Raw genomic sequence first — 18438 nt, 5'->3', positions numbered from 1 at the left:
CATTTGGGCTCTGTTGGATGGACCAAATCTCTGGCCCATCCACTTGGGTAGGCCGGCCCTGGTGGCCTGGTCTCGAGTGAACGTTAGGCCATATGTATTGCGCACGACAAATTTTGTTGCTGTTCAACAGCCAGGACTGCCATGTTAACCTAAAATTGTGGCGTGACCAATACAGATTCTTCCTGAATCCTGTACGATCGAAAATTGTGGTTTATGCTTGTAGTACGCGAACTTGTTTTTAGACGAAGGAAGTATAACTTCATGCTTGTAGTGCTCGAAAATTGTGGGTAGAGTCATGCATCTATGACTTCAACACCACACCAATGGTGCTTTTGCAGTACGCGAACCTAGCATCTAAAGCTTCCTCTGAACAAAAAGATCACCCAAACAACATCCAGAAATTGCAGGAAATAGCATGACCCCTCCATTACTTCTACAAGAATCCTGTAATAGAGACTTATCTAGGTATAGTGTCTTTTGTTTTGTTCTATTAAAAAAATAAAGTGCCAAAAGGATGTATTTCCTTTGTATAAATCTTCACTCACAAATCACGCCCATATCCCCAATGCCAGCTACAGTATTTTGCATCTCCATTTCGGAGAAAGAAAGAACCACGAAGCTTTTTGGTGTTCTTCTATCGTTTGGGTTGGGAAAAAAATCCTTTGGCCCCTATAAACTAAATCAATCTGCTATCTTTTCCTTTACTTATTGAACTACACACTAGCTTAATACTGTGATCAGTACTGGCCGGTGAGTGCGGCGTAGAAGAGGACGTTCCAGGTGTCCGGTAGTCCGGCGACGCACCAGTGGGTGCAGTCCCCCTCGAAGATGCCACCGTCGTACTTGGTGGGGTGCGCGTCCTTCCTCAGCTGCGCCATGTAGGTGAAGTCCAGCAGGTACACCGGCTTCGCCATCCCGGCCAAGACGCTCCTCAGGATCGCCTGCTGCGGGATCGGCCCCCCGGGGTACGCCGCCGTGCCGTTCAGCGGCTGCGTCTCCCCCATGCACGTCTTCTTCGGCGACGCGCCCCACTCCTGGCCCCTGCACGCGCACATTGCTGTGTTAGTTCGCGGCGCAAACAGCTCCAGAATCGTTGCAGCCTCACGTGCTTGCAGATTGCAATAACCCTGTATGTGCTGTTGCCATCGATGGTTCACAAATACGGACGGACGCGCTGCGACTGTGAGCATGGGGACGTTTCAGGACAAGCTGGTGGCTGAGGCTGAGCGGTTCAGTTGTCGCAGTCGGGAGCAAAGACTAGGGGCCTGAAACCTGATAACTGTCGCAGGCTTATCCCTTTCTTGTGATCAAGACTAACCGATGAAATGATAACGTGCATGCATCCATGTGCCCTTGAAATATTCGCTATCACAAGTGATCGTGAACTAGCAAGATGTGAAAAGAAAAACAGGATCTTACTTGTAGTGAGAGGGCGAGATGCCCTGGAAAAAGACTTTGGTGCTGGTCTGGACGAGGTTGGCATCGACCCACCCGGCCCAGGTGTGCAGCGCCGTGGTGAAGGCCTGCGTCCGGTCCATGTCCTTCATTACCGTGTTGCCCACCTGGATGTAGTCCCACCTGCAGCAAGAAAACAGACACAGAAATGCGAGTTCAGACACCCAACCGAAGCTACCCCTGATACAATGCCGCCTTGGTTTTGAAGGATGAGGAGCAGAGCACTCACGGCTGCGTCGGGCCGGTGCGCGGCCACCAGTGCCAGGAGTCGAAGACGAGCACGTCGGCGCCGAGCCAGTTGCGACCTTGGTCGATGACATCGAGCTTGAGGATGCGCCCAGCCTTCTCGTCGACGAGGTCGACCAGGTAGTGCGTCAGGTAGTAGACCAGCGTCACGTTGTAGTCCTGCATGCCGCATTAGCAACACCGTTACCTTCACCGATCCAAACAGTGTGCAAGAGCAAGAGCCAGACGCCGTACTAGTATCATCTACACACAACTTTTCATACTGCAAGCTGCACCTCGCATCTCTACCTCCCACTCAGCTCTTTGAAGGCCTCAATCACCGAACAGTCATGGAAAGAGCAGCGCAACCACCGAAATGCGTGCTAGCCCTTGCGTGCGGTGTGTCGGCGTTCAATGACAGGCTAAGAACGTCTCTAACAATATAGTTAATCACTGGCTATAAAAATCATTCATATCATTTATACATAACATAATAGATAACTATTTCAATAAAGTAATTATATCGTTTGTGGATCCACACATAATACTCTCTCCTCGCATTAAAAGTTTGTATCTAGTTTTTCTTTGTCCTAGCATTAATTCTCCTCCATATAAATAAAAATATGATGTGAAGATACTTATAGCTAGTTAATATGAGTTATTAAAGACATCCTAACAAAGATGTACCAGAGCTCAAAAAGGCCGTGCGCCTGTGTACCAAAGCTGGCGCCTGGCGGGCAGCAAATGGCCAAGAGCGTACACTGGCAGATCAATTTTTGTGTATCTGCCGATCTGACAGACTGACACAAACATGCATAGAACAAGCCGCCGCAACATGGCAAGGAACGAGGAGAGGTAACTTTCCAATGAAACGAGAGCGAAGCGGACAGGGCCAGGCCAATATAGTATCGTCGAAATGGGCGCACCTACCACCAGCATGTCACGCTGGATCTGTACCGGTAGATGCCACTTCCACCGTTCCAGCCAGTGCACTGCTAGACCAGAGTCCAAAGGAGACGACCTCACGGGGACCCTGGTGTTTCTGTTGACCTTTGCAGCGCGCGGCCACCGCAGATCACCCGCCGCTGGAGCAGAGCCAGGCCCGCGCAGTGCACCCCACACACAAAATTGATGATGCTCACGCGCTGGCCCGACGAGTCATGTCCCGTCGCACCGGCACCGCGCACTCGCCCGACACCACCGACGCGATCTCACCAGCTCACAACCGACTGGACACCCCGTGGTTAACCCAATCAATCATTCCCTGCTCGCGACCTGTTCACGTCCCACTGATCACCTCATCATGCCCAGGCCCATGATCTAACCACCTTTGCACCGTGAGAAATAGAAAGAGGCAGAGAGGGAGGGGATCGACACGGGCATATATACCTCGAACCGGGCGGTGGTGGAGGGGTCGATCCTCCCGGACGCCGGCGAGACGGTGATGCGAGCGCTGGGCGCGGCGGCGTGGAGCATGCAGAGCAGCGACTCGTACTGGTTCAGCGCCAGCGAGTCGCCCACGAACATCACCTTCTTCCCGCTCCACATTCTCAGCAGCGCCACCCCGTCGAACCTGAAAAGGCACAATTCCACCGCAATTCTCACAGGCAGTCGCAATCACAGCCAGCAACGTCTTGTACGTTCGCGATTCCGACGTCGATTCCGATCGAAAGAACACGCGGAAGATTTGAGTGTTACTGCGCCATGCCATTGACTACTGGCTACGAACAATTCACGAACCTGGGCTGGGAGCACGGCGGGTCGGGCTGCCACCGGTACTTGAGGTACGCCTTGTCGGGGCGGCCGAACTTGCGGCAGTTGAACTCGTCGCGGATGAAGGGGCAGCGCGCCGAGTCGTAGAGCGGGTACGACTCGTCCACCACCCAGCTGCCAGCGGCGAACACGTCGCAGGACCGGGCCGCCGACGCCCGGTGCTGGTGCTTCCGCGAGATGGTAATCGCCGCTGCCGCCGCGGCTGTGCAGGCCGCCAGGAGCACGACCACCAGGACGGCCGCGCACAGCACGGTCGGGCGCTTCATCCCCCTGTGCCAAGGCAAGAGAGGTGAGCGGGCGCCGGGCGGGGTAGCTGGGAGGGGAAGAAGGGAAGGTTTCCTGTGACGGCGAGGAGTGGGAAGTGTGAGCGCGGGGGACTGGTATATGTAGGCGGCCTGCCTGATACGCTTTCTCTCTCTTCTTCTTTAATGGTAGCTGAACTGGCGTTTTGCCATGGATGACATGACCTGGATGGAGCCATGCTAAGGTCCAAGAAATGGCTCACAGGGGATTCACTGATTGATTCGCTCATTGGTTGCTCTCGGTGCATCCGTGCATGGGTGAGAATCGAATCGAATGACCAAACAAACCTTCCGAGAAGTGCAGGGAACCGGCCGGAAGGAGCCATCGGTTTGGAGCCCGGCTGCTCATGTACTCCTGCAACGGTGTCTCCTGGAGTAGTACGAGGCACTGGCACTGATTGGTTTTTCATATCGAGTGCTCCAACTGGTTCAATGGAGGTGCTGTTTGAGACTAGCACCGGATTCGGTGCGCTTTACTGCTCTCCGTTTCGTGTGGCGACAGTACTGATTATTTTGAAGGCACAGCATTAGAATACAAGCTTTAGTATCTATACGTACACCTAAACACACATCCTATATATACCTACATACTTTTAAAGCATATGGACTAAAAACTATATTTACGTCTATTGAAGAGATTAATAAAATCTTATACTCCGTTGGTGACAAGGTTGTCCAAAAGAATATTTAGGGACAACCTTTGATGCACGCTATAGAATCGAACCTAGACGGGTAGCCTCTATATCAAGAGAATTTACCAGCATGGCAGTACTGATTTGGACTCTGAACAAAGACGTTTGTGTAAGTGAAGCACGACGTGTTGGCTCTCCCGGTCTATGGTCTAGGTGTACCCCATAGAAACGCATTCTGTGTGCTAAAAGATCTTCCTTAAATACTAGCATTATCTCGGGTCATGTCGTTAATTTGCTGTTATCTTTTCAAATCAAGTAATCAACACACCCAACGCAATTCATTTACTTTCCTAATCACCGAATATTATCGTTGGGTGAAAGATCTCTGCATCCATTCATCGTCCAGATCCTTGCCTTGGCAGAAGACAGTGCTCTGCCGATTTGTCAAGGCTCAAAGAGTAAGGAATGCTATCGAAACCGAATGGTATAACCGGACGTACAGGGCCGGGTAACGTCCCAACCAGCTCAAAATGACTCCTCTGCACAAGTTATTCGGCTCTACTTCATCGCTCCTTGCCTTTCTGGCCGGCAACGGCAGAAGGGAGATTCTTTCTCTAAGGGCAAAGAAGATCTCTGCTTTATTGGAAAGAATGAACCCACCTTTCAGTCAGTCTTTCACTGCTCCAACTTTTTCATGTTCCTACTCGAAAGGTGCAATCGCCAGCTGCTGGCTGGATACAGAAGGCAAAAATACGATTTTGTATATTATATGTGATCGTATTCGCTGAAATAGACAACTATTTTTCGTATTTACGAATTTAGCACATGTATTCGGCGTACGGTGTGCCGAAAACGAATTTTCGGAACACGGTGTACCGAAAAAGTCATTTTCGACACACCGTGTGCCGAATACAGTGTATTCGACACACGGTGTGCCGAAAATACGCTTTTGCGTCACGTCGTGTCGCGTCGTGCTTTACTTTTTCTTTTTCTTTTTCTTTTCGCTTTTCCTTTTTACTTTTCCCTTTTCGCTTTTTGTTGTCTCCCGCATGGCAGGCCCTCCCGCATGTCTGCTACTCTAGCCGGCTCGTTGAGCTATAAAAGGCAGCGCAGAGGAGAGCACGACGGCTTGCGCTAATCTGCGTTTGGAGCTGCGAGCAGAGGAGAGCAGAGAGGAGAGCACGACGGTGAGCAGAGCAGCAGATTAGTGCGAGCGGGAGCAGTCGAGCACGAGGAGCTGCGATGCAGGAGGACAGCCTTCCTTAGTAGTAAGTACTTATATTTATGAAGTTGATAAAATATAGTAGGTATAATATTTGTATATTTTATGATGTCGTAACAGAATCAGCTAGTTATTTGGATCATAGATTATGTATGTACTTATATTTAGATTAGAAAATATAATTATAGTATGTAAATATTAAGTTGTTAAAATAGAGTAGGTATAAGATTTGCATATTGTATGATCTCGTAATAGATGGTACTATAGTGTAATAGTAATCGTAATATTTAGATTAGAAAATGTAATTAGAGCCAGTAGAGTATTTATTCTGTTCGAATAAATTGGATAAATGATATTAAGTTGGTAAAATAGAGTAGATATAATATTTGCATATTCTATTATCTCGCAACAGAAGTAACTATATTATAACATTAACTGTAATACTTAGAATAAAAAATGTAATTAGAGCAAGTATAGTATTTATTCTGTTCAAATACATTGGATAAATGATATTAAGTTGGAAAAACAGAGTAGGTACAATATTTGCATATTTTATGATCGCGCAACAAAAGCAACTATAGTGTAATATTAATCATAATATTTAGATTAGAAAATGTAATTAGAGCAAGTAGAGTATTTATTCCGTTCGAATAAATTAGATAAATGATATTAAGTTGGTAAAATAGAGTAGGTATACTATCTGCATATTCTATTATCTCGCAACAGAAGCAACTATAGTATAATATTAACTGTAATACTTAGAATAAAAAATATAATTAGAGCAAGTATAGTATTTACTCTGTTCGAATACATTGGATAAATGATATTAAGTTGGAAAAACAGAGTAGGTACAATATTTGCATATTTTTATGATCGCGCAACAAAAGCAACTATAGTGTAATATTAATCGTAATATTTAGATTAGAAAATGTAATTAGAGTAAGTATAGTATTTATTCCGTGCTAATACATTGGCTAAAATAGAGTACGTATGTAATATACATCTAATTAGTTATTTGGTCATTTACGTTTGTTTAGCAGAGACGCTATGACTATCTATATTTATTATGGAGAACGTCCCGCTGTTTTGCATGGGAAACTCGTGTCCATTCAGAACTGCCAGCACGTAGAGAGTACGGTTGAGCTACCAATTGATCTAGAAGGCTTACAAACACATGTTATGAGCCTTTTGCGTCTAAACTAGCAGTCCTACAATGTTATTCTAGAGGGTGTTAGGCCACAGCCTGTACCAAACAGCTCGCTCATTGTCCATACATTGTTCGATTTGAGAAGGAACAACGCATGGACCTTGTACTCACGTAAGGCATTAGAGGAGAACTTTGAAATGGGAGTGTATGTAAACATAGTATTACGACCGGTGCATGGTGAAGAGGTGGCTACCGTGGAAGGATCAGACCATAATGTAATGCATGATGAGGCGGGAGAGAATGTCGGGGAGGGCACTTCAGGTACGGATGGACCCGAAGTGGACCATGGTGAGGTAGATGCACAATGCATGGATGATGAAGCTGGTGGCAGTGGCGACGAAGAAGGTGCTGACAACGATGATCTGGTGCCGGCGATCCAGTACTTTTATGGTGCTGGGCTGCTAAATTGTACCATCAGTGAGTATAACACCCTATCTAATTGGGGATACCAGAATAGCGACATCCAGGTGGGGCAACGGTTTCAGAATAGGGAAGAGGTCATCCACTTTATCAGCAACTATGCTATAATCACAAGAAGGGACCACACGTGTGCCCGATCTAACCATACGGAGTATGAGGTCAGGTGTACGAAGCACCCGACTTGTCCTTACTTTGTACGAGCCCCTAAGCCAAAGCACGAGAGCTATTTTGTGCTGAGTAGATACACCCCACATACATGCAGCGAAGAGGCTGTTAGAAATGTGAGCCACGCGGTTGATGCGAGGTTCATAGCCCAACTACTCATCACCCTTGTTGGCACAAACATATGTTTGTCGCCAAAATCCATTATGGAGGAGGTGCAGACTAGGACGGGTATGCTGATCAATTACCACACTGCGTGGCAAGCGAAGCAGAAAGCATTGAAGATGTTGTTTGGAAGTTTCGAAGACTCGTACCACTACGCACCGAGGCTGATGCAGAAGATTGCCATGACCAACCCTGGGACCCAGTGGGCCATGGTGGATGAGTAGATCAGGCTGGATGATGGGTCATACAGCAACACTGATCGATACCTCATTAGGTTTTTCTGGTCCTTTGGCCAATGCATCAAAGCTTTCAGGCATTGCAAGCCGGTGGTATGTGTGGATGCCACATTTCTTAGCGGCAAGTACCATGGTAACCTAATGACAGCGATGGCGGCGGATGCAAACAATCAGATAATTCCTCTCGCGTATGCATTGGTTGAGAGTGAGAACAATGATAGTTGGTTGTGGTTCCTCACCTTGGTGAGGACACGTGTCATCGGCAATAGGGAACGAGTCTGCATCATATCAGACCGCAATAAGGGCTTCTTGCATGCATTGGATGTGCTGCATGACAGCACAAACCCCTCCATTGTTTGGTCTGATGTGGAGAGAAGGTGGTGCATGCGACACTTAGATGCGAACCTTTACTCAAGGTACCACAACAAGGGTCTTGTGAAGAGGTTCAAAGGGTTATGTCTTCAGAACCAGCAGGCGAAGTTCAACGAGATATGACGAGAGTTAAATGAGACCACTCGTAAGATGATGGCACAGCAAGAAGCACAGGAGGACCATCTGCGGACGCAAATGGTGGGGGGGGGGAAACCATCATTAGTCGTTCACGTGGTACATTTAGCCTGTGGATAGCGGGAAAGCCGGCGGAGCGTTGGGCCCTATTCCATGATACTCACGGTTCCAGGTGAGAATATAGCGTTTGAAAGATCATATTTTCCTTTTGGTTACGAAAATATTGTATCTAAAATTGTTGTGTCTTATAATAGGTATACGATCATGACAACAAACATAGCTGAGGCGTTCAACAATGTCCTAAAGGGTGTACGCGGCTTCCCATTGTGTGCCATAATTGAGCTCACATTCTATAGGACGACTGCTTACTTTTGAGATCGTGGTATAGCTGCAATAGAGTGCAGCACGTAGTTCGCACCTAAGGTGGAGGAAATCCTATCCAGAAGGAGGAGTAAGGCGCACTTTCATCGGACTTGAATCTACGACCAGACCAACAATGAATTTGAGGTCATGTGTCGTCATCGGTACACTTCTGGATACAGTGCGGGGGACACCGTGCAACAATGTCAAATTGGTCCTCACGAGGTGAAGTGCACATGCAATAAGTCAAAACTGCATCATATCCCGTGCTCCCATATCTTGGCCGCTTGCAGAGACATGGGTGGGAACGACGGATCATAATACGTATCACCCTATTTCACGATCGATGCACTGAGGAGCACATGGCTTCCAAAGATACGTTCATTTAACATCGGATCCAGCTACAAAGCAATCGAGGGGCCTAAGTGGGTACCTTATCCCAGGGCCAGACGCACGGATCCTGGAAGGTCTAGAGCCACGAGGCTTCAAGGTGACATGGATGCAGCAGATGCTGTTGATGGACTACGTAGGTGCAAAATATGCAAGCAATTCGGTCGTGACAGGAGGACTTGTCTGACCCGACGGTAAACTATTAGGCTACGATCGAACTGGATTGTATTAGCTTTGGTGCCAGTGAGTTTGTTATATGAAGTTTGTTGGAAACATGGATTGTATTGTAATTTGTTATGAACGTATTAGGTGTTGTACCCATTTTGTAATAGATGTTATCTTACTTTATTTTATAATTGAACCATGAGGCTTGAAATCATTGGCATGGCTCTCGTTCACCTTCCCGAGCTTCTTCAACTACGGTATGACAAGAACCACAGGGGAAGGATGATTTTCGCAGGGCAATAGGTACATCGATATTACATGAATTTCATTTGCTCTAATACCTTGGTACTTACTCTATAAATGTATTGCATACCTTTGCAGTTGCTCCCATTGCGTTTCAGGAGTGTGCACAAGCTTAAGGAGTTAGACCATCGATTCCACGAGCCCCTCACATAGGTCGGACTACTACCGTTCGCACTTATGATGGCAGGAGCTCCCATGGAGGGTGGTGGCAGGACTCCACTGCCACCGATCGAGGTCTCACTGCTCAGAGGCCTCGTCGACCGCTGGCGTCCTGAGACACACACGTTCCACTTTCCTTGCGGAGAGATGACCGTTACTTTACGGGACGTTGCCATGCTGATCGGGCTCCTGATAAGGGGCACCCCGTTAGTACTTCCACGACCAGCAAAGGAGCAGTGGAAGAGTTATATTCACGGCAGGTAATTATTTGTTACATAAAGTATTTCATACGTTGCAGTGTTGTTCGTGGTTCATTGATTCTCTGCATCTTGTAGAAATATGGAATATGACATGAAGGATGTATGGCTCTCCATGTCATGGATTCATGGCCTACCACAATTCAGCCCTTACCCACCGGATGCGGACGAGGCAACAGTTATGCAGCATTACGAGGTGTACTTGTACATCTTGCTTGGAGGCATAATGTTTTGCAACACGGCAGACGATTATGTACTTCCGCATATTGTATGGTTAGCGTGTGAGCTCACGTCATGTCCGTACGAGCCGACACATTACAGTTGGGGATCTGCTGTGTTGGCCGCTACATACAAAGGATTGTGTGCTGCTACCCAACGCTTATACTCTTGGGGATTGCTTGCGGCGTCGGCGTCGTTAAAGAGCTAGTGCAATTTATTGTGTACTCATCTATTTTGTGTACTCATCTGTACTAAGTGGTATTCACTATATTATGTACTCATTTGTACTATGCCATACACTTCAGTGTTCAAGTAATTACATTTAATTTATATAATCTTTTTCAACTAATTAGGACACATAACTTATTTATCAGTAACTTATTAAGCATTTGTATATATCATTTTCGACATTTCATACATGTTTAATGTTTATTAAATAACCAGCGATTTGTGCTTTGGTGCAGAGCAAAAAAGTTACAGGAAAATCTCAATATGGCGAGAAATTCTAGTACTGGCTTCCTATGGACATATACAACGATCGATATAGCATTAACTGCCTGCTTGCAGGTTGTGCGTGGAGGGAAGGATGATCCCTTCAAAGAGAGCAACATAATCCAAGCTGTGTCTAAATTGAATACAAGACCGCCATGTTCTGCGTTCACCGTTCCACTTCTACATGTAACAACCGACGATATTAGATCCCTATTACATGAGCGCCGCTGAATATACCTCAAGGTTTGCGAACTAGCCGACCATCCTTCTTTACTGGGTTTCTGTATGAGGCAACGAAGGATGGCGATGTTGCCCGACCAGTATGCATCCCACATACAGGTTCGTCATTTTTTATTTGATCACCATAGTTGTCTTATTGTTATTGATTCGAATACCCCTCTTCTGCTTTAGGCATTTTCAAAAGACGCGGAGTTAATCAACAAAGAAATACCACACCTCTTGGCAATACAAATGCTCTTCGACGAGGGTGTGCTGCCTGGTTCGCGTCGAAGACGACGAAGATCAGCGAACCCAAGGGGTACAAGAGCTGATGATAATTTGATGCCACTAATGCCTCGACGTTCCACCAGCCACACAGGAGAAGGTTCAACTCATACTACAAGAGCACGTCCTACTACCGTGATACCTGAAGACGACGACGACGATTTCATGCCACCAATTCCACCAGCCACACAGGAGAAGGTTCAACGAACAATACAAGAGCACGTGCTCGAACCGTGATACCTCCGGACGACGACGACGACGACGATTTCATGCCACCTATGCCTCGACGTTCCACTAGCCACAGCCACACGGTACAAGGTTCAACGAACAATACAAGAGCACATGCTCGAACCGTGAAACCTCCAGACGATGACGACGACGATTTCATGCCACCAATGCCTCGACGATTTCGCTGATCTACATCATCACTTTCCATCGCCATTTTAAAATGATCACTGATACCTTGTTAATGTGGTGCGTGTTCGAATATACCCTGTTAAGACTATCAGTCACCTTAAAGACTGTTTTTTTACTCATGCATTTTAAAATGTCTTAGATTAGCAACAAATTTTTAATTTTGTTACATAAAATACATAGTCAAATCACATAAATGCAGGGGAGCACGAAGAAAACATGTATTTCGGCACACGATATGCCGAATACATGTCATTTTCGGCCCACCGTGTGCCGAAATATGCTTTTTGTTGTATTCGACACACGGTGTACCGAATACAGGTCATTTTCGGCCCATCGTGTGCCGAATACACGGTATTCGGCACATGATATGCCGAAAAATCGTCTTCGGCACACCGTACACCAAATACATATGCTAAATTCGTAAATACAAAAAATAATAATCTATTTCAGCAAATACGGTCACGATATTATACAAAATCGTATTTTTGCCGATACAGAACGAAGCGTCTCGAGCACACACACGCACGCACAACAGTGTCAATGACAGCTGGGCAAGAGAAACAGCTTTAGTGTAGGACTAGATTGAGAGGGTACAGACTAGCATCTGACGAACATGCACGGGAAACAATCACGTGTTGGTCGACTGATCTCTTTTGGCAGATAGTTCCGACCACATGCCATTTCCTGCCTAGATCAGAAGATTGGATGGTCAGTACATACCTTAGGATGCGTTATACTGTTTTGAAATCGAGGACCCAGGAGCTAGTATAAAAGCATCTTTGCATTTTCTCCATTTGGGCTAGAGCATGTGCTGATGTGCCTCAAGAATTTTTTAAAACAATATTATTTTATTTAAAAATTGTAAAAATATAATTTAAAATTGAAAAATTACAAATATAGATGTTAATTGGTACTCCAATTGACGATTAGCCACTTATCGACAATCAAAATATCAATATCCTATTTAGCACTATGTGGACATAGGGCGAGGACCTATTAGCACACCAAGAGCTAACATGATACGTTGGCACTTCGTATGCCAACAGGTCGCACCGCTAGATCCATGGTCCATCTTCGTAATCCACTGCAGAGTAGAACATATCGGCACTCTGAGTGCCCACAGATTTTTGTCAGTGAGACATGTCGACGCACGGAATGCCAATTGGTCTGATCGGCTCTTTGTGTGCTGACAGTCTCTCGCCTATGGTGCCAAATGAGGTGTCGGTAATCCGATTGCAGATAGGTGGTTAGTCGGCAATCGGAGTGCTGACTGGCATCTACGTCTGTAATTTTTTCATTTAGAATTATATTTTTGCAATTTTTTTAATAAAAATAATGTTATATTTTTTAAAAAAATCGTGCCTTATGGTACATGTAAGACTTAGCCCAGAATATTGCCGTAGCTGGACTAGTGTGGAAACAAGGTAGTAGATGTTTACACAGCCCTTTTGGTTTAGCGAGCACAACTGAAGGCGTACGGTAACCCGTGCAGGACGTACAAGAACAAAGCTCGTCTGCTCTTCTGCTGTCCGCACACATATGGTCCCATGAAGCGGAAGCTGGTAGCTAACGCCGAAAACTTGCATCACAAGCGTTCTTGGGACCCTGGGAGTTAGGATCCTTTCCATTAATTCGCTAACAGTGGGTGTACATGCAGTTAGAAACCTACCTTTCCATTGATTAGCCAAGGGGTGGTGGTCGACATGCAAAAAGCTTTCCATTAGTTATTAGTGGCCGAGTGATTGCAGTAACGATTACGGTACTCTCTCCACTTGATAAAGAGAGAGAACGGAGAACGGAAAGGTGACAATGACGAGTTGTTCATATTATTTCTGAAGGCCGCCTCAATTGCACGGTAGAAACTTGGAGAGGAGATCCACAGGTAGGGATGGATAAAAGTGAGAAGGAGAAAGAGTGAGCTTCTGCCCATGGCCATAGCACCGCTTTGAATCGGGACAAACCGGAGTCGTCTGCGGCCGCCTCGCCAAGGGGCACCACTGGTGGCGGAAGGAAGTACATGAATTTTTTTTAGCCTTTTTAAAATTAATATTTTAATAATAGCTCGTCGGGACTTATATTTTCAGAAACTGGCCTTTTTTGTCACGCCATAGGCTTTAGCGTGACTCACCACTTGGTCACGCCAAAGAGCCTGGCGTGACCCCGGTGCCATGTCGACGGGCGGTCCGCCCCGTGCCACGTGGGCGTGCCGACGTGGCAGCCTGAGTCGCGCCAGAGCGTGTGGCGCGACTGGAGTCGCGCCAGAGCGTGTGGCGCGACTGGAGTCGCGCCAGGCCCCATGGCGCGACAGAGGCCCATACAGGCGCGTCGGCTGTGTCCCTCTGTCACGCCAAGGACGCTGGCGCGACTCCAGTCACGTCAACCCTCTCTCCCGCACGCGAACCGTTTCTTCCTCAACCGGCCGCGAGCAGGAGAGTTCTCAAGCGCCGGCTCGCCCTCCTCCACCCCATTCTCCACCGATTTGAGCCCGATTCGAAGGGGATTTGAAGGAAAAGAGTGCTACGAAGGTATCTCCTCCAATCCCCCCATTTTTTTCCGGTTAAATCGGTTTGCATTGCTAGTTTTTGGAATGTTAGGGTTTAGAACTTGATTCGATTGATCTACGAAATTTCAACGTTTCGGTCTAGATCGGTGGTCATATACTGTGCTATGTACGTATACCAACGCATATCTATCGTGTGGAATTTGTTGCATGCAATCGGTTGAGCGTAGGAAATTGAAATTCGTATATATATACGAAATGTATATGAGCAACGCAAGTTTTTGCATTTGTACACTTGCGGAGGATGTTTTGCATTGTAGAGATGTAATGTAGTTGAATTGAAATGTTTAATGTGTAGGTTTTTAACGTGCTATAGCGATGATACATGTGTATTGTTTGGATGGTTTGTGTAGATGGAACGCATTGTCCGTGTTTTTTATGGTGGCACGGTTAGTACAACTGGGGAGATCGATAAGATGAGGGAGGAAGTGTTGAAATTTGGGAACACTCCTTGCTTCGATGAAATTGTTGCTCGGGTTAGGGAAGTTTTGAATGTTGATGCGAATGGAAGTAATGTTACCGTACGGGGAAGGTTGGATGCCGGCAGGGGTGGTAAGGCTCACTATATTGTTATGGAGTTGACGTCAGAAAATGATTGGAAGCTGTATAAGGATTGTTTGAATGGTTCTCAAGTCTGTTGCGCGGAGTTGGTAGTTGATGTGGCTGTAGGCGGAAGCTCGATGCCATCGGTTGAAGATGTACCGGGCAATACTAGCCAGGAAGTTGAGCCTGTTGAGAAATTGACCCAGAAAATTCCATGTATTGTCGCAGAGGGTGCCGGTACCACCATACTCGCGGATGGTACAGTTGCAGAGTTAACCCGGACATCTGTTGAGGAGCCACATGCTGGTGGTTCAAATAAATTTGACATGGCTGTTGTATGTAATGATTTCGATGATGATTATTTTGAGGATGAGGAGGCTCAGGAAAATGTTGAGGAAACTGAAACATTTTCCTTGGACAGTAAGGATGATGTCGAAGATGATGAGACAGAAGAAGTGGAACATGTTAGGCAACGACACGGTGGTGTTGAGGCGGGAGCAGAGGCGGGAGAGAATGAGGAGACAGCTTGGTGGGACGGAATTTACACGGAGCAGGAGGTAAAGACACTCAAGGCGGTACATGTGGACGTGCCCGAGGTGCCTCGTTACGAGGATATTTCGTTGACAAAGAATGCTCTATGTGATAATGGCTTAATGTCGATGGAGGAGGAACAAGACAGTGAGAAGGAGTTGGTTAAGAAGTGGATGTTATTTGATAGTCTTGAAGAGGTGAAGTTTTGGTTCAGGGACTACTCATTTCGGCACCACCGGCCGTACGACGTGGTTCGTTCGAATGCGAAGGAGAGGTACACTTTAAAGTGCCAGAAAGGTTGTGGATGGGGTGTATGGGTCCGGCGTATCCCAGGTGACGGCCAATGATGGAAGGTCACAAATGTAAAACAGCCTCACACTTGCGGGTCTGCGAGGCCTGAACAAGTGCACTCCCAGTGCACGGCTACTTATCTTGGTCGACGCATCGCCCCAATCGTTAGGGCGGACCTGGACACGACTGTGGCCTCTCTAATTGAGTCTATAATTGGGTTCACAAATTACCGGGTATTGTACGGCAAGTCATGGAGAGCCAAGCAACATGCCATGGCATTACTTTGGGGAGATTGGAAGGAGACGTACGCGAGGGTCCCTAGGATCTTGAATGCAATTGCACACATCAATCCAGGGACGAAGTGGTTCATCTCAACTGGTAGCATGATGGTCAGCGATGGCGGTATCATTAAACCGGTCATGCAGCGTGTGTTTTGGTGCTTCAATCAATGCGTGGAGGCCTTCAAACATTGCCGGCCCGTGATAAGTGTCGACGCCACATTCTTGACGGGAAAGTACAAGGGCGCACTGATGATTGCTGTTGGCATCGATGCAGAGGATCAGTTGATCCCCCTAGCATTTGCGTTGACGGAGGGAGAGCGGAACAGTAGCTGGTCTTCGTTTATGTGCCTGGTTCGCCATCACGTAATTGGAGCGGGCCGACAAGTCTGCATGATATCGGATCGGCACCAAGGTCTCCTCAATGCAGCAAGGGAACACATGGAAGGTTACCCTCCTCTCGTGCACCGGTGGTGCATGCGTCATTTTGCTGCGAACATTTGGAGAAGGCAGAAGAGCAAGGAGGTACTTGCCAAACTCAAAGTAGTTTGCAAGGTTAAAGAAGAGAGACAGTTTGAAAAGAAGCTAGTAGAATTGGAGAAGATACTGAACGAGCCTGCGATAGAGTGGTTGAAGAGCGAAATAGCTAACAAGTCCAAATGGGCGCAGGCCTTTGATGCGGGTGGATGTAGGTACGGAATCATGACAACAAATATCTCTGAGGTATTCAACAACGTCCTTAAAGGCATCCGTGCAATGCCGGTTTCTGCCATCGTTGAGTACACCTTTCATAAATGTAACTACTACTTTGTTGATAGGTGGAAGAGAGCACGCGCAGGTATTGATGCTGGTGAGGTGTGGGGAAAAGCCATTGCTAAGCACCTCACGGCGCAAGGGGGAGATATCAGCTACACAGGAAGCTCAGCTCTTTGATCTAAGGAGCTATGTTTACAGCGTGAGATCCGCATTTCGGACATGCATGGGGGGGTGAGGGCTCCGGCGGCAGAATCTACAGAGTCGACTTAACCACAGTACAGTGCACGTGCAGGACCCCACAATTGTTGCATATCCCGTGCTCCCATGTTATCACAGTATGCCGGGCGAGAAGAGTTGACCATACAAGTCCCAACTACTTGACCCCATTGTACTCTAAAAGGATGGCTCTGAAGACTTGGGAGTCCACCTTCGCGCCTTCACTTGATGCTTCACAGTGGCCGGAGTATAATGGCGATGAATATGTGCCCGATTGTGGGCTATTGAAACAAAAGACAGGGAGGAGGAAGAGGAAACGTCTTCGAAATGAGATGGATGATAGCAGCAAAGGTTACGGTGAAGACATGTACGGAGCAGGAGACTTTGATGAGGCACCTATTAAAATTCGTTGCTCCATATGCCACCGGTTGGGGCACAGGATGGAACAACACAAGGCGGGTCCGAAGAATAATCCTAATCGTAGAAAAATGGGGAATTCTAGTAGCGGGGAAGTAGATCGCAGACAGGTAGAGGTGCACTACATGCTATCGTTTAGTTGTTCTATATGTAATGTTTTATACTTGGCATAAATTATTTTTTTCCGCTCGCTAACAACCCTCTCACTACTTACATTGCAGGGCGATGGCGCACCCCGACTACCCGCTCCTTGAGACGTTTTACGATAGGGAGCACCGAGCGCACCTTATGGTCGACGACGGCGAGGTACGATTTATGCTTGCTTGTTACTTCTAAGTGCTACGTAAGATGCATGTGTCACTTACATTTTGAAATTACAATGATTCTTTCAGGTGCTATCACCACTTCGGATTCACACTCACAGCCCTCTTAGGTGGGATGAGAGGTATGCCCCATGCATTGGGCGTGCAGGATTCCTACCGTTGGCCCGGTTGGTCATGACCGGGTTGCCGATGTTCGACAACGCAGCTTTGACGGCGCTAGTCGACCGCTGGAGGTCCGAGATACACACCTTCCATCTCCCTTGCGGCGAGCTCATGGTCACTCTCCAGGATGTGGCCATGATACTCGGGCTTCCAGTGGACGGCCAGCCTGTTTGTGGGAATGTGCAACCCGCAGGGTGGAGAGACATGGTCGAGCTGATTGTTGGCACGAGGCCACCAGAGCCTACGCAGGAAGCGAAGGATAAGAAACCTTTAGGTGTCAGCTCCGCCTGGTTGGCTCAGAATTTTACAGAATGTCCTCACGATGCAGTGGAGCACGTCGTCGAGAGGTACGCCCGCGCTTGGTTGTGGCTTCTTGTTGGAGGCTACTTGTTCCCAGACAGGACTGGGAACACAGTATCGTGGATGTACTTGCCGCTACTAGGAAAGGAATGGGAGAACGTCGGCCTTTACAGTTGGGGATCAGCCACGCTCGCATTTTATTTCGACTAAAAATCATCTCACAAATGCAAAAACTTGCGTTGCTCATATACATTTCGTATTTATATACGAATTTCAATTTTCTACGCTCAACCGATTGCATGTAACAAATTCCACACGATAGATATGCGTTGGTATACGTACATAGCACGATATATGACTACCGATCTAGACTGAAACGTTGAAATTTCGTAGATCAACCGAACCAAGTTCTAAACCCTAACAACCCAAAAACTTGCAATGCAAACCGATTTAACCGAAAAAAATGGAGGGATTGGATGAGATACCTTT

The 18438-nt window shown here is 47.1% G+C and overlaps 3 protein-coding genes across 4 annotated transcripts; 2 read left to right on the top strand and 1 right to left on the bottom strand.

The window, feature by feature from the left end:
- Positions 1 to 462: 462 nt before the first annotated feature.
- LOC133892908 (protein trichome birefringence-like 38) lies at positions 463 to 4269 on the bottom strand. 2 transcript variants are annotated; one of them, XM_062333902.1, is made up of 6 exons: positions 4044 to 4269; positions 3421 to 3723; positions 3070 to 3253; positions 1685 to 1860; positions 1420 to 1578; positions 463 to 1041 (listed from the first exon to the last, which is right to left on the bottom strand). In XM_062333902.1, the coding sequence occupies exons 1-6, from the start codon at positions 4163 to 4165 to the stop codon at positions 738 to 740; spliced, it is 1248 nt and encodes a 415-aa protein (XP_062189886.1). In that variant the 5' UTR covers positions 4166 to 4269; the 3' UTR covers positions 463 to 737. The 2 variants fall into 2 exon arrangements, with proteins under 2 accessions (XP_062189886.1, XP_062189893.1); XM_062333909.1 differs by having other exon boundaries at positions 3421 to 3920; positions 4044 to 4265.
- Positions 4270 to 15769: 11500 nt separating this feature from the next.
- On the top strand, positions 15770 to 16708 carry LOC133910281 (uncharacterized). The gene has a single exon (XM_062352791.1). It carries the CDS (start codon positions 15770 to 15772, stop codon positions 16706 to 16708), a length of 939 nt encoding a protein of 312 aa, XP_062208775.1.
- A 224-nt stretch (positions 16709 to 16932) lies between these two features.
- On the top strand, positions 16933 to 18159 carry LOC133910280 (protein MAIN-LIKE 2-like). The gene is made up of 3 exons (XM_062352790.1): positions 16933 to 17114; positions 17386 to 17470; positions 17557 to 18159. Exons 1-3 carry the CDS (start codon positions 16933 to 16935, stop codon positions 18157 to 18159), a joined length of 870 nt encoding a protein of 289 aa, XP_062208774.1.
- Positions 18160 to 18438: the final 279 nt, after the last annotated feature.

The sequence above is a fragment of the Phragmites australis genome, chromosome 2 (genome assembly GCF_958298935.1).
Source record: "Phragmites australis chromosome 2, lpPhrAust1.1, whole genome shotgun sequence".
Lineage (NCBI taxonomy): Eukaryota > Viridiplantae > Streptophyta > Magnoliopsida > Poales > Poaceae > Phragmites > Phragmites australis.
The sequence above is the reverse complement of the archived record's forward strand: the minus strand, read 5'-3'. Positions and strand labels throughout refer to the sequence as shown.

Excerpts from the sequence above, each read along its gene's own strand:
- LOC133892908 (XM_062333902.1), bottom strand. The coding sequence starts at position 4,165 with ATGAAAAACCAATCAGTGCCAGTGCCTCGTACTACTCCAGGAGACACC. Across the intron at positions 1,861-3,069 it reads CCACCACCGCCCGGTTCGAG|GACTACAACGTGACGCTGGT; the intron begins GTATATATGCCC and ends TGCGGCATGCAG. Across the intron at positions 1,042-1,419 it reads ATCTCGCCCTCTCACTACAA|GGGCCAGGAGTGGGGCGCGT; the intron begins GTAAGATCCTGT and ends GTGCGCGTGCAG.
- LOC133910281 (XM_062352791.1), top strand. The coding sequence starts at position 15,770 with ATGGCATTACTTTGGGGAGATTGGAAGGAGACGTACGCGAGGGTCCCT.
- LOC133910280 (XM_062352790.1), top strand. The coding sequence starts at position 16,933 with ATGGCTCTGAAGACTTGGGAGTCCACCTTCGCGCCTTCACTTGATGCT. Across the intron at positions 17,115-17,385 it reads AAAGGTTACGGTGAAGACAT|GGCGATGGCGCACCCCGACT; the intron begins GTACGGAGCAGG and ends CTTACATTGCAG. Across the intron at positions 17,471-17,556 it reads TTATGGTCGACGACGGCGAG|GTGCTATCACCACTTCGGAT; the intron begins GTACGATTTATG and ends TGATTCTTTCAG.